Source organism: Piliocolobus tephrosceles, chromosome 7 (genome assembly GCF_002776525.5).
Source record: "Piliocolobus tephrosceles isolate RC106 chromosome 7, ASM277652v3, whole genome shotgun sequence".
Taxonomy (NCBI): domain Eukaryota; kingdom Metazoa; phylum Chordata; class Mammalia; order Primates; family Cercopithecidae; genus Piliocolobus; species Piliocolobus tephrosceles.
Genome location: NC_045440.1, coordinates 116,077,246 through 116,104,115, shown reverse-complemented (window position 1 = coordinate 116,104,115; position 26,870 = coordinate 116,077,246). Strand labels below are relative to the sequence as shown.

The window sequence follows — 26,870 nt, the reverse complement described above, 5'->3', positions numbered from 1 at the left end:
CTAATATGATTCTCTCCTAACTCAAAAGGTCCTTCATTGAATTTGTCCATCCATGCTAGTGTTAACATCTGCATGGGAGAGAACAGATTTCACTTTGAACAGATGTAAAGTATTAAAACATTTCACATGGGTTCTTTCTACTGTTAAAAACCTTAGACAAGTTAAATTTAATCATGTTTATTTGAGCAAAGAACAATTCATGAATCAGGTAGCACCTTGAATCAGTATATATGAAGAGCTTCACATAGCAAGTGGGCGGAAAGTATTTATAGACCAAATAAAAAAAAAAAAAAAAAAAAAGTGACATACAGAAACAGCTTGACTAGTTACAGCTTGGCATTTGCCTTGTATAGATATGATCTGATCAGTTGGTGGCCTGTTATTGACTGAAACTTGGCTTCTGTAATTGGATGACACTCAGCTATTTATTACAAGATTATACTCTTAGTTAGCTTGCCCTTTCTTATGCGGGAATTCAAAGTATACAAGAGGTTTAAGCTAAACTTAATTTAACACTATCTTATTATAATCTACATGGTTTACTAGGGCTATATTAGTTTTCTATATCAGTTAGGGCTTCCATAACCAAGTGTCACAGACTGCGTGAGATAAACAACAGAAACTAATTTTCTCACAGATCTGGAGGCTAGAAGTTCAAGATCAAGGTGTACACAAAACAGTTTATTCTGGATTCTCTTTTTGCTTTGTAGATGGCTGTCTTCTCCATTTATCTTCATGAGATTTTCTCTGTGTGTATGTTTATGTCCTGGATACCAGTTACATTGGATTAGGGTCCATTTATATGATCTCACTTTACCTTAATTATCCTTTTAAAGTCTCTTTCTCCAAATACTATCACATTCTGAGGTACTACTAGTGGTTAAGATTTAAACACAGAAATTTGGGGGAACACAATTCAGCCCACAAAAATGATTTACACGTTTTTAAAGTTTTCATTTACATTCATTTGGCATTTTTTGTTGTTGTTGCTATTTTGTTGAAACCATTTCCCCTATTTATTGGTTTACATGACTTATGTTGCCATAGCAATTTTAGAAAGCTTGAAAAGCATCTTATTTATTCATTATTAAATATTTTTCCAATGTAGTTGTTCCACGAATGTTGAACTAAAATTAACCAACCTGGCCGGGCACGGTGGCTCAAGCCTGTAATCCCAGCACTTTGGGAGGCCGAGACGGGCGGATCACGAGGTCAGGAGGTCGAGACCATCCTGGCTAACACGGTGAAACACCGTCTCTACTAAAAATACAAAAACTAGCTGGGCGAGGTGGCGGGCGCCTGTATTCTCAGCTACTCGGGAAGCTGAGGCAGGAGAATGGCGTAAACCCGGGAGGCGGAGCTTGCAGTGAGCTGAGATCCCGCCACTGCACTCCAGTCCGGGCGACAGAGCAAGACTCTGCCTCAAAAAAAAAAAAAAAAAAAAAAAAAAAAAAAAAAAAAAAATTAACCAACCTTACTTTAGCACACAGAATTATATTTGGTTTGGAATATACGATAAAGCATGATATGTATTAATTTGGAACAATAGGACAAGTATTTCATCCATATTTTTCAGTTTTTAAATTTAGTATTTTACATTTGAAAAACAAGCGTATTTGTCAATCTATCAGAAATAATCTCATATATATTGATATAATATGTCAAGTACATAATTTTTGTATTTCTTCTTTTGGACTAAACATTATTTTGTATCAGAAGGTGCAAAGGTAGTTGAAAATACGTTATTTTCATATTTTATTTGTATCCATTCTTAGTATCTATCACCCAGATGACTTTCACCAGTCATTATCCTTCAATATCCAAGTAAAAAGACTTGACCCTCATCCCACATACAAGGGAAATCTACTCTCTCCTACAATTTTCAAGGAATGCCTGGGGATGCTTTTGTTCACTTCTGGATTTAAATCCTGTCTCCAGAATCACCCTACATAATAGAGACTGAGGCTGCTGCACTCTCTCAACATTACTCTTTTCATTTGTATCACTTTCTTTCGTTCTCACGAAAACCATAATGCAGGTGACAATGAAAGAGGACTATTGCACAATCCAGAGTCATTTAAGATTGAATAAGCCTACACTGTTCTAAATTTTCTTGATAACCCCCATCACAGGAATAATTGCTTGTATCTTTCCAATACCCTCTCTTATCCCAAACCATTCTTCATCTTTAATCTCTTCTACATCTTGAATCTTAAGTCCTCATTTCCCCCTTCCCTCTGCCCCTTCTGGTATATAGCAGGGTAAGTCTCAAAATACTTGTTACTTTATTATACAGAGTGATTTAACTATTTGTTTTTCTGGGTGATGTTGGGGAGTAGGAATGGATCTTGCCTTTCTTTTGAAACATACTATTATTTTTTTTAATCAAACAGCAGTGTTTTCTTATGAAGACATCACCCCTTCCCTACGTTCTAGTTAATTGGAACTGGAATGTTATTTTAAAATAACATTTTCTTTTATTCTTATTCATTTTTAAAATACTATATAAGCCAAAAATAATATGACTAGAAAACTAGTTTAAGCTTTATGAATACAAAGTGCATTATTATGTTGAAAAGCATCAGCTGATTTGCTAATGAGAGCCATTAATCATCACTAAATAAATAAACACCTATTATCTTTCAGTTCAAAGTAGGCTAGAGTGGCCCACTTGAGAAACAGTTTGATTACCAAACAATGCCTGCAATTCAGAGAGCATCCATACTTTGACTTTTGATTTTGGACTTTTGTTTGAAGGCACTATTTTCTCTGTCCAAAATTCTTAGCATGTGTCTTCTGTCCTTCCAACAGGCCAATATAGGCCTCTTTGCTGCTTTCCTATCTTGTTTAAATACCTTTAGAATTCTCCAAAATGAATTCACTTGTACTGTATAGCCTATATTTGAAATTAGACCGTTTCAAACCTGACTTTCTGGTGAAATCTTTCCAGCCATTTTAATAAAATGTAACACTAGTTAAATAGAAAAAAAACTTAATTTAATTTCTATAAATAGAGTTACTTAGCATGTTTTACTCTGCCACTTTCTTATTCTCTTATCTATTGATTAAGACACAAATCTTTTAAATTAAGCTAGAAGCAGGAAAGTCTAATTGAAAAGTGATTTTCAATGTAGGCTTTGTGCACAGGAACAATAATCAGTCCTGTAAATAGATCAGAATAGGCCTGGAGCGAGGAATGTTTCCTACAGTTTAAAGATTTTGGCTTCTCCCCATGACCATCACCAAGCCGGACTTGTCAACTGTGCCTCGTTTCTTAATCATGAAATTACCCACTCACATAAATTGTAATCTCATGGCTCCTTCCTCATCCCTAATACCAATCAATAAACAATCATTCTTTGTTAATTGTCCCAAACACTGGAATAATCAGGAGATAGAATGCTTTAAGAATTTATTAATGATATTTTCAGTATTTTAGAATAAACAGACCACATTTATATCAACGTATTTATTTTTAATCTATCTTATATAAATAAAATAAAATTAAGTCCCAAGTTCTTCTAACTGTTGTAAACTGAAATAAATGCTCCTTTTGGGGCTTGAGCCTTCTATTTGCCCTTCCTTTACTTCCACCCCAAATCCTGTAAGATTATTGAATTGGAGCTATTTGAAGAAAAAAATTCCTTAAATATCTTCTTCCATTTATTCTTTTCTAAAGACCTTTTAAGGGTATGAGATTTTGATTGAGGGCTGTCTATACTCCATGTGCTTTGCCAGAAAATCGATTATTTTAATAATCTACATCATACAAACCTATCATATGGTTAGCAGTAACTCAGTAGCAAAGGGATGAACAAGGTATTTCAATTTAAAAAATAAGTGAATTTTATCCATTTGGGTAGCAACATAAAATAGACACTTTGAAATCAGACGTAAGTATGTCTACACATCCTTGATCAGTGGCCTTATAATGTCTTGGTGCTTTATTTTTCTCTAGAGATTGTTTTGCGAAATAGAATATCATTTCTAAAATATTTAACACATACTAGATTCTTGAAAATATCTAATTCCCTTCTGATTTCCAGACAAACCCTTGTAAGGACACTTAATTGCCAACTTTTTAATAATTCTTCTTATTCTGAGAATATTGTCGTAGAAGTTGGTTCCAAGAAATGATTTATTAGAGTCATGTCACTTACTCTCCACTACTTATGAGTCATCTAAATGTGTTGAAAATAAAATTTGTAAAAACCGAATAATAAAATTAAGACGGTGGCATAGCTATTTTGTAGTTTTCTTTCTATATTCTCAAGTGGAGAAAATGATTAAAATTAACCTACAGAAAAAAATATTATTTGCAAATGTGTTATTCGTTTTCTCTTTGAGATTGTCTCAACAGCTTGTCAATAAAACTGTAAGAAATATGATTTCCTGTTAAATACAAAACAAAATAGCAGTAACACCAACAAACATGTTTTTAAAACCATTTACCTCTTCTTAACATATCCAAACATTTAGCAATTCTTGCTCTCAGATCTGCAAAGGAATTTTTGTTTTTGTTTATTCCCACGTTTCTAAATTTTCTCAATATCCAGCAGCTGCTAAGTCTAAGACATATTCATTTTATTATCAATCGTTCAAAATGTATCTTTCTATTCCTTTTTCCTATCCTCAGCTCCCTGAATGCATATTATCACTATCAGTCTTTCAGAGAATAATTTTTTTTAAGTTAATGAGGACTATTTCAATTTGGTTAGGAAGGGTTTGGATTACATCAAGAATGTTTTTTAAAGACAACAAAAATTGAGTAAGATTAGATCCAATTTCATTTATAATAACATTTAGTGCTACCATAATATTTGTTTAGCATAAACAATAAGTTTAATTTCATAAACAAACACCAGATAGAGGCAATTCATGAGAAATTTATACAACTATTTTGAAACAGAAAATGAAAGAAATTCAATTTATTGTGTAACCCTATCCCATTTTGCTTGTTATTAGAATGTATTTTTATAGTTCCTTAGGACAAATCTGCAATGATTTTCTTTTTAAAGATTCACCAGTGCTGAACACATGTTATTTATATCACCAGTTAATGTTGCTATTCTATTAAGAATTAAGTCTCTTTATGTTTCAATTCAAAGTAATGCCTGACTCTTCTGTGCATTTTAATTTGGCTGTTGTCAGCTGACTAGCTATCAAAGTGAAACTCCGGTTTCAATCTTCACAATAGACTGACTACAAAGCAACCAAATAATAGGTTGACAATTTCTTTTTTTCCTTCCCTTTTTTTTTTTTTTTTTTTTTTTTTTTGAGACAAAGTCTCACTCTGTCGCCCAGGCTGGAGTGCAGTGGTGTAATCTCGGCCCACTGCAACCAAAAATCTAATGATAAGATCAGACATCAAAGAATAGAGGTTAGAGTCAGGGAGACTTGGTTTTGATGCCTTCTTCTGTACTTTAAGATAATGTGATACTATTTAAGTTTTCAAGGTGGCTGGGCGCAGTGGCTCACACCTGTAATCCCAGTACTTTGGGAGGCCGAGACAGGTGGATAACTTGAGGTCAGGACTTAGAGACCAGCCTAGCCAAGATGGTGAAACCCGTTGTCTACTAAAAATATAAAAATTAGCCAAGCATAATGGCACACACCTGTAATTCCAGCTACTCAGAAGGCTGAGACACTAGAATTGCTTTAGTCCAGGAGGCGGAGGCTGCAGTGACCTAAGATGGCACCATTGCACTCTAGCCTGGGTGATGGAATGAGACTCTGTCTCAAAAAAAAAAGAAAGAAAAAAGAAAAATGTTTTGAAGCCTGTGATGTTCTTACTTGGAAAGTGGGTTCAATAATATGAGCTATGCCATAGAGTTAATGGGAGGATTACATAAACTAATGTAGATGAAGTCTTTAGTAGAGCTGCTGACACTTTAATAAACATCAAATGTATCATCATTAGGTACTACCTATTTAGAACTGCTGTTTTCAAATACAAACTTTATCACATGTTTAATGGCTGAAATAGATGTATCCAAAAATTTTGTATAAATGTTATGTATCAATAAAAAACACTTGAATAAAAAATAATTATAAAAGCAGATGTCAAATTTGAAATGTATATCTTATTAAGATGAGAATCTAATTATCTGATTGAAAATAAATGTAAACCACATAGTTTTCCATAAAAATGAGGAAGGCAACCAAAGATAACTCCAAAAATATGTTTGGTTCATGAACAGGCCAGTTAAAAGATAATTTATAATATTTGAAAGAAGATAATTTATAATATTTGAAAGAATCTTACTTAGGAACAACAAGTATATACAGGTAACTTTTTAATAATAATTTTTCATAGAAATAAGAGCTTATACCTTTGGTATTCACAAATGATGGTGTCTTAAATGATATCTTAGATATTAGATAAGCTAAAGAAAATTATAATATAAAATGGGAAAATTTTAAATAGGAATTTAAATAGCAGTCTAAAGTATTATTTCCCTATATAGTGTTTATTCTAAATCTATTTTCACATGTGTCTTTTAAACTTAGATTTCAGACTGAACTAAATTATGATGTTCTGGAAGTTCATGATGGGCCAAATCTTCTGTCACCCTTGCTTGGATCTTACAATGGCACCCAAGTGCCCCAGTTTCTATTTAGTAGCAGTAATTTTATATACCTTCTATTTACAACAGACAACAGTCGATCCAATAATGGCTTCAAGATTCACTATGAAAGTAAGTAATGATAAAATTTTTTGATTTCCTCATTCTGTTTGCTCTACATTTTGTATTATTATAGTTTTACTAAGAGAACTAGTAGCTCTATTTATTTTAAATCAAAACTTTCCTTCATCTATAAGAATGTTAATGCTTTATAAGGTAAGGTGTGTGTTTTAGTAAATTCTGCAATAGATTTTCCAGCAATATCTATCTAATATCATTATGAAGCAAAATACTAAAGAAATATCAGAAGCATCAAATTATTATTTGAAAATGAGTTTGTGTACCAATTATTTGTGTATAGTTCTGAAAAGCAGATAATAGGCAGTAATTACCAGCCTGAGATATATATAAACAATAACATTTTTAGCATTTACTTCACAAATTCAGTTTTTTTATAGTTTCCTCACATTGATTGCACATATTTTCCATTTAAAATATTTAATTTTATTATTTTGCATAAATTCTGAAAATCATATTAAAATTAAAAAGTAAACTATGTACACATATATTTAAATATGATTAATATAAGTAGAGAAAACTATATTAATACAAGCTATAATTCAGAGTGTTGGAATCATTATAATCCCTATTAAATCTAATGGTTTTGTTTAAAAATTCTAAAATATTTTTGATTTTTGAAAAATTTTGATGCTATATGAACACAGAAATGAGCTTTTTTGTCTTTATAAACATTTTGTACATGTGTGGCTATATTGCATAAGATTTATATGTGTGCAAACATAAATTTACATATGCATACGTTTTCGTCATGAATGCATAGCCATATACTTTTACATGAAATGCACTTTTGATAAATGAATCTTAACAACACACTTAAGAGGGTTATTAAAATATGTCTTTATTTCAAATGCAGATATTATATTCTTTCTTTTAATATTCAAGTTGATTATGACCCTTTCCCCCTCAAGAAGAAATTTCTGCATTTCAAATATATAGCTTTATATTTGCTGTTGGGCATCTATCTTCAATACATGTAGTCAATGGACTCATGGGTTTTTTTTTAAATAATTGTCAATATAGATCCATTACTTTTTTACAATCATCTTATCTACAGTATTGTTTAACTATATTAACTTCTCATTATTTTGAGTTTTGTGGAATAAAAGTATACTTTGCAAAAATCATTGTAAAATGCAACAAGAGAATGCACATATACGTGGGGGTTCAAATGAACTAAAGTGCCTTAACTGAGATTTTCAGTCTAGCATGTATTTATTAAACCTGAGTCAAATTAGTCATTTAGAAAAATCTACTTCAAAACTAACCCTCACTAGTAATTAATTGATATTAATATGAAGGCAGCTTTTCTTTTCTTTCTTTCTTTTTTTTTTTTTTTTTTTTTTGAGACGAAGTCTCGCTCTGTCGCCCAGGCTGGAGTGCAGTGGCGGGATCTTGGCTCACTGCAATTTCCGCCTCCGGAGTTTAAGCGTTCTCCTGCCTCAGCCTCCCGAGTAGCTGGGACTATGGGTGCCCGCCACCTGGCCCGGCTAGTTTTTTTTTTTTTTTTTTTTTTTTTTTTTTGTATTTTTTTAGTAGAGACAGGGTTTCACTGTGTTAGCCAGCATGGTCTCTATTTCCTGACCTCGTGATCCGCCCGTCTCGGCCTCCCAAAGTGCTGGGATTACAGGCTTGAGCCACCGCGCCCGGCCAGGCAGCTTTTCTTTTAGTCCATTGCAGTATCCTTTACCCAGTAAATCATATCCAATCCCATTCCACCCAGGGTATGTGGTCTTTATCAGAAATAGGACTATTTTAAAGATTAAATGAAACAAAACATGCAAAGTGTTTTGCATAACTGGTAACATGCAGCATAACTGGTAACATGCAGTATGTTCTCAATAAATGATAGCCTTTACATTTCTCCTACAAAAGCTAGTCAGATAAGGAATAAAAATAAGAAGGCCTGCTCAAATACATACCTTCAGGCCGCGTTTGTCACTTATAAGTTCTTAGTGTCATATTCCAAGTTATTTTCGAGGGCTAGTGCCTTAAAGGGCAAAGTGGAAGCTGAGAGCTGAGAAATGTTGAGATTGATTAGAGACACACTTGGTGTTAATTTGGTCAAATCTGGCAAGATACATTGTATTTAAATTTGTCTTTAAGAAATCACTTTCTCTCATTCTATTAGTCTTGAGGTATATTTACTCCTGTGAAATAATCTCCAACATCATAAATCCTTTCTTATCAAGAAACAAACAAAAGTCTTTTCATTCATCTCTTTCTTACTGGTTCCCAAAACTGAAGGTAACTAAACTATATTTTTCAAATGAACCATTCACAAACCTCAAAATCAGTAGATTACTAATGAGAACATTAACAATACATTTGGCATTTGCTGTATTTCTATTTTTTTAATCAATTTCGTTGAAAGTGAAAGTAATTTGTCTTCCCCAGGCAATCAATTCCCAAGGCATTTTTTACCCCATTCTGTCTGCCCCTCAAAACATGGGGATTACAAAAACTGTATCAATAAGATAAGGTTGGCTGGGTGCAGTGGCTCACGCCTGTAATCCCAACACTTTGGGAGGCTGAGGCAGGTGGATCACGAGGTCAGGAGTTCGAGACCAGCCTGACCAACGTGGTAGAAACCCCATCTCTACTAAAAATACAAAAATTAGCTTGGCATGGTGGTGCATGCTTGTAATCCAAGCTACTAAGGCTGAGGCAAGAGAATCACTTGAACCCAGGAGGTGGAGGTTGCAGTGAGCCGAGATCACACCATTGTACTGGGTGACAGAGTGAGACTCCATCTCAAAAAAAAAAAAAAAAAAAAAAATAAGACTATTTATAGGTTTCAAAACACATTAAAATTATAACAACATAAAGTAGACTTTAGGAATATAATTTATTTTTATTTCTGTAGTTTTTCCCCAGGAAAAATCACATCTGTTTATTATGTTATATTGCTTGAAATATGACTATAATTAAGTCTTGGATATCTAAATATTATACAAATTTTAAAATTGAAAATGGGTACAGAACAAACCTATAGACATATATTCACCTCCAGATGTATGTTTTTCATATGAATGTCTAGATATATTTTCCAATTAAGGAAAATGTTAGATATCTAAAAGAATGTACAATTTATGACCAATAGATATTTGAGGGGAGGAGTAGTAGAAACAGAAACATAAAATGTTCAAATATTTTTTTACATAAATAAGAAAAATGTCTATTTGGGGATTCTACTTTGTAAAAAATCAAGCTCTATGAAGCAGTAAGGAAAAAGATAAAATGTTAATGTCATTTGATATAATGCAGACATGAACTTCTGAAAATTATATACATTGCCAAAATTTAAGAATTTTCTAAAACTGGCTGGGCGCGGTGTCTCACACCTGTAATCCCAGCACTTTGGAGGCCAAGGTGGGAGTATCACCTGAGGTCAGGAGTTTGAGACCAGCCTGGCCAACATGGTGAAACCACGTCTCTACTAAAAATACAAAATTTAGTCAAGCGTGGTGGTGCATGCCAATGTTTCTAGCGACTTGGGAGGCTGAGGCAGGAGAATTGATTGCTTGAACCCAGGAAGCAAAGTGGAGGCTGCAGTGAGCCAGGATTAGACACTGCATTCCAGCCTGTACGATGGGCGAGACTCCATCTAAAGAAAAAAAAAAGGAATCTTCTAAAACTACTTACCAATTATGTTTTAGTATTTAATATTGACTGTTAGTAAATAATACTGATATCAGTTGATCATGATGTTTCTCATTTTCTCAAGTTTGCAACATTTCCATTGCCTTGAATTATGCCTTGAGTTATTTGTTTGTCAATCAATTATGAACTATTTCTTTAGATTTATTTTGTGACGCTTAGATCAATGTGGCACAGTGGAAGACATAAAATAAATACATCATCTTACTTTATCAGTTGAAAAGCCAAGAAAGGCAAATGAATTATTAACCCCATATATTCATTGACCTTTACTATAGGTCAATGACCAAAAGCATTACAATCACTTTTGAATAATTAAATTTTACTGTAATTTACATTGTATATGACCACTGCAACCCCCATTTCTCTGATTTTAGAAGATTTTACTACAATGTTAGAGTTTCGTGTAAAGGAAAGTTATATGTAACCTGGAACATGGGGGGAAATTGAAACCTAAAGGAAGGGGATCTAAACTTTTCTGTTAAAGATTGAGAAGATTGTGTACGTTAAGGGGACAACTGAAGGTATTCCTACGAGACAAAGCCTAAAACTAATGAGGAGACTTATCTGATTGATATAAAGAATGACCACTGGGAGATAATGACAAAAATTTAGAATAGTAAAGTCTAATTTGGGAATCTTAATTTTCAGGGTGACGACTTTGAACATGGTGCCATTAGCCATCGGGTATTAAAGCTATGAAAAAACATGTTTTGGCTATACGTATGCCCAACATTTTATATAGAATAAATTGGAGATGAAAGATACTGAAAAACATGCTAGATGTTATTGTTTACTTCATAAACTTGAGGTGATGAGGGCCTTGCATAGGGTAAGAGAAATAAGACTTGACATGATGCTTTTCAATGAGAATGGATTTCAGACATATTTTGTGGAGGAAAAAAGTGAGGAGTCAAAGACGAATGAGAGTTTTAAGGAGGCTGAGGCAAGCAGATTACCTGAGGTCAGGAGCTTGAGACCAGCCTGGGCAACATGGTAAAACTCTGTCTCTACTAGCAAGACAAAAAACTAGCCGGGCACGGTGGCATGTGCCTGTAGTCCCAGCTACTCAGGCGGCTGAGGCAGGAGAATTGCTTGAACCCAGCAGGTGGAGGTCACAGTGAGCCGAGACTGTGCCACTGCACTCCAGCCTGGGTGACAAAGCAAGACTCTGTCTCAAAAAAAAAAAAAAAAAAAAAAAAAAAAAGCACTGGGTGCTTAGAAAAATAATGGTCTCACTTAAAAGAGGAACTTAGCAGATGAAAGTAGTTGTATTGAAGATAAAACTGTCTCTATTGTATTTTAGTTTTTCATTAAAATAACAGCATTTAGATGACGTGAATATGCTTGATAAATATACTTAAAATGTACAATTTCCCTCTTTAAAATTAAACTTATATTTTGTACCATTTTGTTTAGCTTCATTTTTGAATTGGGTAGCTAATACAAATAAATATTTTCTCATATAAATGTGATTGAATATAATTATACAATATTAAAAATGTTAATGACTAATTTTGGAATATAGAAATAGTAGTTATTCATTGCTTAAATATCCTATATAGGAAGAAAAAAATAATAACTTGGTATACTTTATACCAGTGATTCTCAATTGAGTGTTGTTGCACCCCAAGAAATGTGTAGCAATATCTGGAGATATTTGTTACTGTCATGGCTGGAGAAGTGCTACTGGCATCGAACAAGTGGGGGCCAGGAATGTTTCAAGAAAACATTGTCATGGCATGATCTCAGCTAGAGATTGTAAATTGCAAGGAAGATATCAGGAGACACTGAAGTGTACTATAGACTATTGATAACAGCAACAGTTAACCACCAGAGGAAATGTACTAATTGGTTTTTCTTAGAAAGGTTCTGGTGTTCATACTTTCATACCTTGCAAAATGCCTCTACTCTTTTTCTTTTTCCTTTAGTAATTAGAATATTTTGTATAATATTTAGAACGGTGCTTGGAATATAATAAATTCAAGAAATGTTGACTATCACTATGATTATTATTGTGATATATGTGTATATATACACAAAATTTAAAACAATACAAAGTTTTACAGATAGTTATACATTTTCATCAAGTTCTTATATAATTAAATGACCTGAATTTGATCCTTAATGGTAGGAAATGAAAAAACAAATTTACTAAATAAATTGCTGATTTTAAAAATGAAGTACAAGTACCTTTATTTGTAAAAATCACTGCTTGTAACTGTTTGAAGAACTAGGAATGATTTTCAGCAAATCCGAACCCCATCAAGCTTACTCTTTATTTTCTTCCCTTTGTTTTCCAGGTGTTACAGTGAACACGTATTCTTGCTTGGACCCTGGAATACCTGTACATGGCCGTCGCTATGGTCATGATTTCTCCATTGGCTCTACTGTTTCATTTAGTTGTGATCCAGGATACAGGTTGAGTCATGAAGAGCCCCTTCTATGTGAAAAAAACCACTGGTGGAGTCATCCACTTCCAACCTGTGATGGTAATAACTCATTTGACATGCAAAATATGCTGATTTAGAAACAGAAAAATCAGTTTTTTTATGTGGGATTTGACATAATTATAAATCTTTTAGATTTTTTAAAGGTTCTTTTGTTTTCTGGCAAATTTATGTTATAAAACCGTTCATGAAATAAAGACTGTTGCTAATCAGCCAAACTTACTCCATGCCTAAAAATACTATCTATGTATCTATCCTGTTTGTATTTGCATATATATTTAAAACTCACCTATGTAACTATTTTAAAAACATACAGTGGACCTTCTGAAAACAGCCTTGAAAATGCCAAATTGGTATGAGAAGAAAGCCCTGAAAAAAATGCAGCATTCGCTTCCTGCCGTGAATGACATGTCCCAGTTCAAATGGAAAGCCAGCTTGTCTACCCAAATTCTAACCAGCTACACAGCACCATGGTAGTTTACTCAGACTACCCTGTTGTGTCAAGTTCCTAGTTATAATAAATAGTATACCAGTGTGATTGTAAGTGCCAGAAACCCATCTCTAACTGGTATTTAAAAATAAAAGCAAGCTGTTGTTCAACTGTTCAAATAGTAGAAAAGGCAAGGTGGGATACCTCTCATTGCTAATAAGAAGTATAAGTATAAATTTAAAACTTTTTAAGAATTTCTCTATCTTTCACCTAGACCTTTCTTTGAGATTCACATAATTGTCTTATATTGCAGTGAGGTTTTTTCCATGTGAGGAATTGGCAGTAGTGTATACACTCTTGGGAAATGGAAGTTGTTAGTCCTGTATCTTCAGATTCAGAGAGGATTGAGAGCTCTTCCCTGTTACTCTAATTACAAAAATCCCAGGGAAGTTGTTCAATTGGTCCATATCTAAACTAGTAACTATAGTGAAGGAGAAGGGCCCATTATGGTTGACTTTGTCTTGGTCATGTGCTCATCTATCCCTGTGGTTGAGACAAACCATGGTGGTATAAAGATCCTATGTTTGTCAGACCCTAATAAAACTACAATGTTGGCCTGAATGAGGAGCATTCACCATGAAAGAAAGGTATAGAGGCAATATTGTAAGAATCAGGAAGATAAAAAGTAATGGCAAGCCCATCAACACACTTAACTTTTATTAATAATAAAAGCAAATAGATCCAGTTTTCCCAGGAGCAGCACAGGCCTTCATCATTTTTCATCAGTGCAACAGCAATCATTTCTGAGTTTTTCAATCCAACCCCATGTTTCTCACTAAGGTTATTTCATGTTATATTCCATATCCAAAATTCTTAATGGCTTTTTATTGCTTAGAAATGAAAGCTCAAATGACTAATCATGGAATTCATGGTCCTTAACCTTGAGAAATCCATCCTTTTCCGTGATGTTTCCATCCTGCATTCTTATAATGCGTCTTTATTTTAAAAGATCAAATCATGTTACTTTTAACCTCTGTTATGAACTGGCCTCCTCTTTTGCATTTCTATTTCATGTTGAGTGTAACTGGACAAGGACTGAATTATATTTATTTTAAAAATGGCTAAGCTGTGTATAAAGCCACTACTTAATAATTATTTTTTTTCTGTTGACTTGAACTGAACTCAACTATCATATCACCTAGTGAACAGATTTGATCAGATGCTTCCTTTAATAGAGACTTTTGTGCCAGAGGTAATTAGTACAACTCTCCTGAGGTAGCAAGGGAGAAACAGACAAACAGAAGTTCTTGCCCTGTTCCAGGAATGTAAACTTGATTGGCCTAGGTTGCCTAATGCTTGTGTACAGTGTGCTTAACTCTAACATACATCAGCTTTTGTGATGTCTTTGTATCCTATGATCAGCTGATTTACAAAGCAAACCAGACAATGTAGTTTGGTGGAAATAACAGTGATGACTAATATTTATTGAGTTTTTACCATGTGCTGATACTGCTACAGATGCTTTATGTATTTTAAGTCATTTTCTCTTCCAAGTAACTCTATAAGATAAGTGCTATTATGATCACCACTTGCAGATGAAGAAAATAAGGCAAACGAAAATTAAGAACCTCACCGTATATCACCCCACTCGTTAATGGCAAAGTCAGAATTTAAATCCAGGAAGCCTAGATCCAGGTCCTGGGCACAAGTCTGCCACTACACTGTCACCTGCCCACATTCTACACAATAGGAAAATACTAAAATTCCTTAAAATGAAAGATAGATGATACATTTGTTATTCTTTCTCAGTGATGTCACATACTTATTTTAAGGACTTTATATGTAAATGTATATATTTATATATGATACAGCCATTTTAATAGTTTATAGATACTTTGTGCTGCTTGGAATGCATAACTGAAAAACAGGACATTACCCTTTTTGCTATCAATTATACCAAAGAAAAAGAGTAATTTGATTTAATTCTATTTTCTGTGTATATGCTTAGATTTTGAAGTAAAAATGGATCCTTTCTTAATTCATATTTCACTATTGACTGAAGAACTTTGAACCTTGAACCAGAAATTCTTTCATCAGATTCTGCACTAGTTTTTAAATTTAGTGCCTTATTTTTTTTTTAATTCCACTTCTTAAAGAATTTCTCTGCTTCTTCTTTTAAACTTTTAGGTCTAGTTTTCAACAAGCAGCCAGAGTAAGCTTTTATAAACTAAAGCCCATCAGGAAAACCCCTTGCCTAGAACCTTCTTGCATCTTTCATCCCAGGCAGAATAAAATCCAAAGACTTTTGCATGATTTGATTAACCCCAGGTATTCTGGGCCTTTACTATCTCCCGTACTTCATCCTTCACCACTGTCTTCCTCATTCATGCTACTCCATTCCAACTACACGTGTCTCCTGAATAATTTTCCCAATATGAGAACCGTTTCCCATTTCCCCCATTCTGTCCCTCTAAGCCTCCCTTCCTTTTGTCCTGAATCAGGATTCTCCCACAGAACCATATGACTCACCCCCTAATTTCACTCACAAGTATATACTCAATACTTGCCTCAGTAATTATATGAAAGAGTAACCCCTTTCATGCCACTTAAATTTTACTTCCTAGTATTTTTCACTCTGTTTACATTATTTTTTAGTATTTATTGTCTCTTTACCTAACAGAATATACATGTCATGTAGTAGGTGCTCTGCTACACTCACTGTCATACTCTCAATGAGAAGAAGAGTCCCTGTCAAACAGTTGGCACACAATAAATCTGTGTTGAATGAAAGAAAGCTACATTCTCCATGAAATGTACTTATGGAAATAATTTTGCTTTTGGTTTTGCATATATATTTTCTGGGTTTTGCCTTCATGAATTTTGTTCTTTTTCTCCTGGAATGTTCTAGCCCTTCCCTCAACTATGCATGTCAAAATTCTAGTCAACTTTTAAAGGTTATGAACTTGATCATACTTTTCCTGAACAAAGCAACTGGGCATAATCTTGACTTTTTCTAAACTCTGTAGCTCTCTATATTTACATGTCATTTATTGCTACCTTATGACCAGTTATTGATGTGTTAACTTAGTATTTATTAATTATGCTGTATATACACTATAAAAAGACTGTTGAGCATAAACAGTGTCTACATTCTTCTTGAATGCATAACAGTTATACTCATTATCTTATTTTTCTTATATTCTTATAATCAAGAACCAGGTGTTCTTGTTGCTTTAACATGTATTTGTAAAAGATGTCCCGTGACACATAAGAGATTTGATTTAAAAAACAAACATTTATTTATTTTTTTTTTACTGGCTACTTTGATTAGAACTTGCTCCTATATATCTCTGCAGTGTTTTTGATAAAACTGAGATTTGAATGGCTCTAAGGTAGACCAAACAAGAATTTTTAGGAGAGCATTTTGCTTTGTCCGACATATCAAGTGTTAAAGGCTGCATGTATGCTGAAAGTCACAGATAAATGTTTTTTATGCACTGGGTACATGAGATTGTCATGAGTAATGGCGTAGGGCTAAGATCAGATGCTGGGTCTGAAGCAACCTTCCAGGAACTAGGCATTGTTGCTTAAGACACCTCCCCTTTTAATGGATGTATAGGTATGCTATGTCCTGAATTGCCTAAGACATGTTCTATTTTCACCTTCTGTCCTGAGACGCCAATTTTAAACTCAAATTATCCCACTTTGAGAAACAGTATGGCTATTTTGTGAGAAATTTAACCTAAAAAGGTTAAGTGAGTCAATGTCACTCAGATCATTAAGAGGCAGACCAAAATGGAACTGAATGGACTTAAACCTCATTATTTCCCTTATTTCTTCAGTCTTATTAAAAGATTTGAGTACATAGGTTAAAGTAGCAAATGAATACCTGGATTGAGGTTTAGATTCCTAGAATTCAAGATAAACAAGTTTGTCTAGAGTATAAGCAAGTCTGAACAGTCTCAGTTTAAGGGCATAACAGGGAGACTTGAAAATAGGAAAAGAAGAGATGAGATTAAAAGCAAACAAACCAACAAATTAAAAATTAATGGGATTTGTAATAGATGTTTATTTCCATGCTTCATTACAATACTCAAAGTGTTTTGATGGATCCTGGTCCAAAAATTGTCCATTTTGGATATAGACAGATTTGTACTGGCCCAGTGTGTATCACTAACAAGGACATGGTATAAATTTACAAGTCTGGGCAATTACATTCACCTGCTCAGCTTTTGAAGAGACTTCACTATTTCAAAATTGTAATGGATACTTATCCTATGAAAAAGCAGTATCATATGTTGCAAAAATCAAGGATAAAAAACTCTACTGCCCAAGATTACTGTCTATCTGATTAATTGTTCTCCACTAACTGAACTGTCACTATAATGGCTTACTGTGCCTCAGATTTTTAGCTTTTAGATGCTTTTTATCCTTTTAGGTGCTTTTTTTTTTGGCCAGCTGTTTGAGTTCACATAAAGTAACTGAGTTTTTCATATATATATATTTCATCCTGCTCTGAGTTCTTTAGTTTTTCAACGATTCACTTGATACACAATTGTCTATCTCATTCACAAGAACATGTGATCCTATTATGTCTGTTACAAAACTGTCGGCATCCCTGAAGACACATGGAATCAATTAGCAAGGTTGCTGCAATAAATTGGAATTCCTTCTGAACACATAACAGGAGATAACACAGGAGATCTATGGCACCTGTTTTAGACAGTCTTGTTCTAGTAACGTTTACTAAGTGAATGGCTCACACATTCTCTTAAATGGACTTAAATCTCAGCATTCACTTTTTAAGTCATTTGTTTATGGAGAAATTTTCATAATCATCTCTATACCACTATATCTGTTACAATACATTTAAATTCCATCCTGTACCTGAAAATATAAAACAAAATATCGCATATAAAAACTTAAATCTTTTTTATTCATCTTAATATTTTAGGTCATTCATCATTGATTTTAATAAGCTCTTACACATTCTTATCTTTCCAATAGGAGGAATAGTTTTTAGATAAGCAAACATCATCAGTATGAAAGAATATTCAGTAATAAATTAACCACTTTTAAAATTAATCCAACTCAAAGATACTTTCTATTTAGCATTAGCATCTGTCACTGTACAATCTCATGTAATTGCTAAAAAAGCTGACAGTATAAAACAAATGCAACTTAAAACATTGGCAATATAAAATAATCTCATTTAGAAAAATGAAAAATTTCATTAGGTTGATGAAAATGATGAGGCTGATGATGGTAATGATGGAGAACTATTTCAGTCACATACGAAGTCACTGGCAAATGAGAATTCAAAATAGATAGATCAGTTAAATAACATAGACAAGGATACTGACACAATAGCTATTGGTGCACAAAAAAAGTGATTTGAACATGAAAGGATTAAATGAATCTCTGAGAAAATAAAGGATGCCCTGGATATTTTTTTTAATATATTGATCATTTGTGAGGGAAGTGCCACAAAAATCAAACATAAGTAAAGAACATCATAGCTTGCTAAAACAGTATTGTTAACGTGGAAAAAACATCAACACGATTCAAGAATCTGCCTGAGATCATAGACCCTGGAACTAGACTGTTTGAGTTCTATCTATACTTGCTTTCTCATCTGTAAACCGCACAATTACAGCATTCTTCTCAAAAGGTTGTTGTGGGGGCTGAGTTAATATAAATAAAATCTACGGAATAGTGCCAGCTACACTTTAAGACCAAAACAGTGTTTAGTCTTGTTTTTGATAAGAATTAGTAAATCATTATAATTTTATCCTGTTTTATTAGATATAAAATAAAATGTATGTGTCTTTATGTTTTTAGTTTCATCTTTCAAAAGAACTTAAATTACATTCTTTCCCCACTATTTACTATGAAATTCCATCTTTAAGTCCATTCTCTTCAATGTCTGCATCCAATGATAATTATTTTCAAATAACAGAAATCTTCACTTTGTTATAAAAACGTATTCTATATTTTCCCATCTGATTCTAGTCAAAGTAATATTATGAATGTTTGTTATAATATATTAGTTGTTGAGCATTCCTCCTAAACTTTTAAATGTGTTTATGTGTTACATAGATTTATTCATTTACCTGCAGAATGTCTCTTTAAGTTTCCCCTTCTACAAAGGTATATAGGCACAGCTTACAGAAAAAACAATTCCCAAGAAACTTCTCAAGAAGTAGGACACTTGACAAAGTGTCTTTATTCGAAAGAATACTGATATACAGAAAAATTTTCTCTCAACTTCTTATACATACACACACACAAACACAGATACACAGATACACACAAAAATGTGCATGCTCAGGGACACATATCTGGTGTCCTTTCTAAAAGTTTGCATCTCTCTTTTTCGTTACCTTTTTGTGTATTTTAAATTAATTTAACTCCCTTAATTTTCATTATTGTGTTCATTGAGAAATTTTATTCTAGCTGCATGACATACAGTCCTTTGAAATAGAGACTGTAGGTTTTAATTCAGTAGACATTTCACTCATCATATTTCACTCAACAAATTCATATCATGTTATAGTGTTAGGTGCTTTTGGAGAGACTCCAAAACTCACTTTTCTCATGTGCTAGGGAAGTGGGGCACGGATCAAATTAGACAAAGGTATATGTTGCATTCATGATTCTTACTACCCTTGGCTGTGTCTAAGAGTCGGCCTTTTGAAGTGAAAGAATAAGGAGTCAACAAATTATCTGCTCATACTAGAATAAAAATGCTTACTAGGCAATTTTTCTTTTGTTTTTGCCTCCTCCAGTTTTCAATTTTTTTTTTTTTTTTTTGAGACGGAGTCTCACTGTGTCACCCAGGCTGGAGTGCAGTGGCCGGATCTCAGCTCACTGCAAGCTCCGCCTCCCGGGTTTACGCCATTCTCCTGCCTCAGCCTCCGGAGTAGCTGGGACTACAGGCGCCCGCCACCTCGCCCGGCTAGTTTTTTGTATTTTTTTTTTTTTTAGTAGAGATGGGGTTTCACCTTGTTAGCCAGGATGGTCTCGATCTCCTGACCTCGTGATCCGCCCGTCTCGGCCTCCCAAAGTGCTGGGATTACAGGCTTGAGCCACCGCGCCCGGCCCCAGTTTTCAATTTTGATAAAATTGTCTGGCGTACCATAAGCACTGATGGCTGTTGAATATAGTAGAAGACCTTGATTTGTTCTCAAGGAAATGAATATCAAGTCAAATATTACTTTTTGACCTAAGATTAACTTATTTTTATTATCTTAGAATATTTACTTACAAAACTACATCTCCTCAAAAGATCCTTTTTGTTTATAATATTTCCTAGAAAAAGACAGAAGTACAGAAGCAGCCTTGAAAACTTTTACAACTCACTTCATAGTTTTGAAAGGAATTCTATAAAGAATGACACATATCCCTTTAGGAATCTATATCAAACAATTTTATGCAATTAGCAATTCATTTTCTTAGTGCTTAATAAGAGGGATTGCTAAACAATTAATTACTCATATTTAATTTACCACCAATTTATGCAAATACTGCTTATAATTAGAAATGTATTAGCACATACTTCAAATTCAAATGTGGAAAGTTGAGTCATGTTCCCTTGGGTACAGTACTACTTCTCAAATGCTACTGAGTACCCTTTTCTTCTCTAGTGCTGCAATGGATAAAATGATTTCCTAGTATTGGAAAAGGTCTTAATACACACCTGCTATTACAAGGATGTAGCTTAAGCAAAGATAATGCGACTCCTCAATTCAAGAGAGGAGATAAGAGATTTGTTCACCCTCTGTCTCTCTCACTGTTGGTCACATGGCTCTATTTCTTTGTATTTCAGCATTATGTGGAGGAGATGTTAGAGGGCCTAGTGGAACAATCTTATCACCTGGTTACCCGGAATTTTATCCAAATTCTCTGAATTGTACATGGACTGTTGATGTAACCCATGGAAAAGGTAATTTGCCTCATGAAATAATAATTGGACTATCTTCTGAATTTTCATTGAGTCTATTTTTATTTCATTTTCCTTTACATGTTCTTTTGCATGAGCAAAAACAGATCAGTACTACAGTATGCTAAAACACATTTCAATTTAAATAATTGCCACAAAAATTGTATTTACTCTTCTATAATATTATAATGTGCTCATGTTTTTACCAGGCTGGTGCTATGAGAGATTTGTTTAGTTTTGATATAATAAACTAATGATACTTGAATTTTTTGTAACAAGAAAACATCAAACAAGATGGCTGTAGTTTCTGACATAGTGTTAAGAAGTTGATTTCAGGAGTTCAAAGGGGAATATGAGATGCTCTGATATGCTGAGCCAATTTTAAATCAGCTAGTATATGTTTATACAAACTTGTTTACGAATGTTTCTGTTTTTGTTTATAATAATTATATTATTTATATAATTTATAGGCATTCTACAAATATCTGTGTCTCAGATTATTTAGTACAGAGCTGCAGATATGTCTCACATAAATAGAGTGTAAAATTGCAGTCTGCATAATTAGATGTTAATAAATGTCCTTTTACAAATAAACAAATAAGTAAAAGGCTCTGTAGTATTAAATGTGGTTCATTCACAAGATTCAACCACTCATAAAACTTTTACAAACTACTTCACTGTTTTGAAAGGAATCCTATAAAGAATGCCATGTATCCCTTTTGGAATCTATAACAAACAATTTTACGTAATTAATAATTCATTTTCTTAGTGCTTAATAAGAGGGACTGCTAAACAATTAATTACTCATGTTTAATTTACCATCCATTTTTGCAAATATTGCTTATAATTAGAACTGTATAAGTAGGTACTTCAAATTTATCAAGGTACAGTGTAATTTATCAAGGTAACAACTTATCAATGGTAAAATGACCAGTCTAATATATGAAAACAAAAAATATGTTATAGTTATTTACTTGAAAATCTCCATGGGCTGATCTTCTAAAGGAGCTACTTTATTCATTTTAAAACCTGATTTTGATAAGTACCCTTTATTTTAGCTCTGTTGCTGTATTACATTATTGAATTTTACTACTAAATTGTATTTCTTGAAAATAAATAATTTTTTTAGAAAGTCTAAAAAAAGAAAAAATCAAAATAAAAGACTTTTAGCAATAAGGAGATGTTGTTACAATTAAAACTAAAACCTTATGTTTAATACATTTAAATTTATCGTGTTTTCACAAATAAAGTTTGCCTTTGATAAAATTACATATTATTTTATCAGGAAGTGAGAATTATGTCAGGACAATTTTAGTTAGATTTCTACAATGAATTAAATATTACTGAGAAAAAAGTGTTTTTAAAATGAGTATTCTGGTACTGAATAGCAGGAATGAAGTAGAAGACTTTGTAAACTGTGATTTTTGTCATTCTTTATTAGTAGAAGACTCTTTGCTGGAAGCTAAACAAGTATCCTATTATTCCATTGTGAAGTAGATTAATGGAGTTTAAAATAAGCTCCCTGATATTATAGAAGGGAGTGGAGTGCTACATACTGCTTGCTATGTAAATAGAGGTTTAATTAACACTTAAAGTTTTACATCTTCACAGGTTGCAAGTGTTAATTAAATCCGTATTTACATGGCAAGAGATGCAGATGTAGATGCCTTTGTTTTAAGAGCCAACTGAGTTTGTTTGAAGTACAACTCTTCCAAAGTGTAGCCAGTTTCTTGAAGGAAAATCTCAAAGTTGGGAGAAATATTCAAGGTAATATAGTCTAACCTCTTACTCAGAAAACTAGTTTCTCTGTATAGTGTTTCAGAAACAGGATGAACTGACCTGTTATGGATATTTCTGTTGATAAGCACTGTACTCCTTGGGAAAACTTGCTCATTTTTTACATATTTAGCTGTTTAAAAATTATTCTGCAGCCGTTATCCCTGTTCTGCTCTCTGGAGCTACACTAAAAAAGCAGCCTGATCTTTGCTCCAACCAAAAGCTCCTCAAACACACCAACTCACCGTTCTGAGACTACCATGTTTTTCATGTCCTCTATCCCTAGATCTTTATTCCAAGCCTTTTCTACCCAGACTAAACACTCCTAGTTCCTTTAATTCATCATAAGATAATATTTTCATGTTCATCACCACTCTAATCAACTTTCTCTGGATGCGTTCTAGCTTATCTCTTTAAAATGTGGTTTTCTTTTTTTTTTTTTTTTTGAGACGGAGTCTTGCTCTGTCCCCAGGCTGGAGTGCAGTGGCCGGATCTCAGCTCACTGCAAGCTCCGCCTCCCGGGTTTACGCCATTCTCCTGCCTCAGCCTCCCGAGTAGCTGGGACTACAGGCACCCGCCACCTTGCCCGGCTAGTTTTTTTGTATTTTTTAGTAGAGACGGGGTTTCACCGTGTTAGCCAGGATGGTCTCGATCTCCTGACCTCGTGATCCGCCCGTCTCGGCCTCCCAAAGTGCTGGGATTACAGGCTTGAGCCACCGCGCCCGGCCTTAAAATGTGGTTTTCTAAAACTGAACACATCGTGGCACAGTGTAACACTAAAATTATTTTCATTAAAGAAGACAGTATTTGTGTTAATTAACTTTTTTGCTACCATGTTATAGTACTAATTGATAAGAAGTTTGTAGTAATGTAAATCATCTTTTTAGATTACTGGGACTTAAAATACAGATAAATTAAATTCCTAAAATTCTATAATTATACAATTGCTTTTTTTTCTATCTTCAGTGTGAACTTTTATGTTTATCCCTGTTACATTTTATCATATCGATTTTGATTCAGACTTCCTATGAGATCATTTTGAAGTGATTTACATTTCACTTACATTTGCATTATATAGTCAGAATGTTCTTATATAAGTATGATCATTAGCACTTTAAGGGTTTATAAGAATCTTAACAAGGATAGATCTAAATATCCAAGTATTTAAGAAATAATAAATTTAAATGTGCCATCTGTAATCTCTTCACCATTAAACATGAAGTCAAAGTGTTTGAACATATACAATTGTTCGATAGTTTCAAAGTCAGTTAACTACAGTGTCATTCAGCCTACATTGCTCCTTACTTGCAGGGACACCATGAGAGATTTTCCTTAAACACATTCTATAAATCAAGATGCTAATTATAAGTAGTTACAGGAAACCTAGAGAAAAAAAGTGTACATCAGAAAAATACCTTTAGAGTCTTAGAAGTTAGACTGTCCTTAAATAAAGCATAGTCCACACCTATTACTTTACATATTAGGAAAAAAATAAGTCAAATGGCGCCCTTTAGGTAATAGCTGGTGGCATGACTGTAACTAAAACCTAGATATTAAAGCTATTTTGACTTTAAGTACAAGGCTTTAATATACATATATCTGTAACATAAATTACCTTTATTGGGCATCTTGAATTAGCATTCTTACGAGAAGTAATTACGATATTGAAACCACTGACTTTTTCTCCCTGCCTTGTTAGAATTGTGTGTCTTTGCCTGTCTAATCCCCTTCTTTCCAAAATGTCTATCATAGTCTGCCCCATCACAAACTTCTTGCTTTTGGAAGTCATTGCCTTTTTGCTTTAGGAGCTCATTGCTTTGGGTTTTTTTGTTGGTTTGTTTTTATTTTTGTGTTTTTCCTGAGATAGGTTCTTACCCTGTCACCCAGGCTGATCCTGGCTCACTGCATCCTCAATCTTCCTGGGCTCAGGTGATCTTCCCACCTCAGCCTCCTGAGTAGGTGGGACTACAGGTGCGTGCCACCACACTCAGCTAAGTTTTGTAGTTTTTCGTAGAGATGGGATTCTGCCATGTTGCCCAAGCTGCTCTCAAACTCCTGGATTCAAGCAATCCGCCCGCCAAGGCCTCCCAAAGTACTGGGATTACAAGTGTGAGCCACCAGACCTGAGTGGTCATTACGTTTGAAGGTCATTTTTATACACCTCTACGGACCCCTATGACAAATTAGTTACCTCTATTTCTATGCTCCTATATTGACTTATATTAACCAGTTTGGCAGAATAATTAAAATTTTGATTCATGTACCTTTTTCCTCAGGTAGGCCATGAGTTACTTACATTCTTCTAAATAGTTATATTCTATAATGACTAAAATATAGTAGTTTCTCAGGATCTTTTTCTTATTTGGATTAATTGACCTTCGGTCAATTAATTTGAAAGTCTTAAGTTGTTTTGCAGTAGTGAAAGAAAGCAGATATTACCGCTTAATCCATGACTTGAACAGCAGCTTCTTTTTATAAAGTGGTTGGCCAGGGCTAAATAACAGGAAAAACATTAGCTCTTATTTGGGGAAATTGATCAATAGCAATAACACTTTCTGAATACTTCTGCTGTGACAGTCACTATGTGAAGTCATTTTCATGTTACTTTATTTAAACTGCAAAACAACTCTGTTAGAGCCCTATTTTACAGATGGAGAAAGTAGGGCTCAGAAAGGTAAATAATACTTAACAATGGCTTTGTTGGCACCAATAATTAATTAATGAAATTCTAAAATAATTCATTCTATGTATTTCAGAACAAGCACATTTTTTCTTAAAAAATGTAAATAATATAGCATACATGATGATTTATTTCTCTTTTTTCAATCTACTCTTCTATTGTCCAATTATTTTTTTCTTAGCTTTATAGCAGTAATAAGACTGACTTATCTGAACTTTCTACCCTTACATTATTTTGCAGGAACAAATCTAGACAGTGAACATCTTCTGTTTATTATGTCAATATCCCATTTCCTTTCATCTGTCTAGTATCAATACTGATTTTATACTATAGAACATTTGAAAAACTGACTTAATTTTTGGACTCCCTCCAAAAGGGCTTTTGTATTTCTGCCCATTATAGAGTGTAAAAAAAAAAAAAAAACAAAAAACAAAAAACTTACATTTTGAAAAATAATTTGAAAGTAGTACCTTATATATTTCAAATATTTCTCAAATATGAAATCTCTGGTTCATTATGCAGTAATAACCTTGTTGTAGTAATGTTTGTGTTTTCAGTCTATTTGTTTTGGTCTCATTTTCTATCCTCTTTTTTTTTTTTTTTTAACAATGGAGACTTTTTATTTTAATTTTTTTTAGTTTTTTCATTTTTTTTTTTTTTTTTTGAGACGGAGTCTCGCCCTGTCGCGGCCCAGGCTGGAGTGCAGTGGCTGGATCTCAGCTCACTGCAAGCTCCACCTCCTGGGTTTAGGCCATTCTCCTGCCTCAGCCTCCTGAGTAGCTGGGACTACGGGCACCCGCCACCTCGCCCGGGTAGTTTTTTGTATTTTTTTTTTTAGTAGAGACGGGGTTTCACCGTGTTAGCCAGAACAATGGAGACTCTTAAGAATTTCCAACATTTGGAACTAAAATGTAAATGAATAAAAATGTTACTTGTCATACTCTGAGAGTTTGGACTTTTCTTAGCAAATACTTGGGTAATTTTTTAGGTCAGGTACAAAAATAAAGCACTTCAAGGGAAGGGTCCCTGTGGTAGCCATTTTTTATTTCAGATGGCTCCTTACACAGTATGTTGTGTGTGTTTGAGTGTGTGTATTTGTGTGAAGTCATTAGTCTTTTACATGTGTTCTTGACACTGTAATTAAATACTAACATGATACTACAAGGAGTCCACTACATACTCACAAGAAAGGAACAAATTTAAAAGCCCCAGATTTTCAAGTATTGGA

The 26,870-nt window shown here is 33.7% G+C and overlaps 1 protein-coding gene across 1 annotated transcript in view; it reads left to right on the top strand.

The window, feature by feature from the left end:
* Positions 1-26,870, top strand: part of CSMD3 (CUB and Sushi multiple domains 3) — a 1,271,497-nt gene that overhangs the window by 824,738 nt on the left and 419,889 nt on the right. The window contains exons 17-19 of the mRNA XM_026454566.1: positions 6,511-6,698; positions 12,668-12,856; positions 21,073-21,189. Of these exons, the coding sequence (XP_026310351.1) occupies positions 6,511-6,698; positions 12,668-12,856; positions 21,073-21,189 (494 nt within the window). The remainder of the gene's footprint in view (positions 1-6,510; positions 6,699-12,667; positions 12,857-21,072; positions 21,190-26,870) is intronic.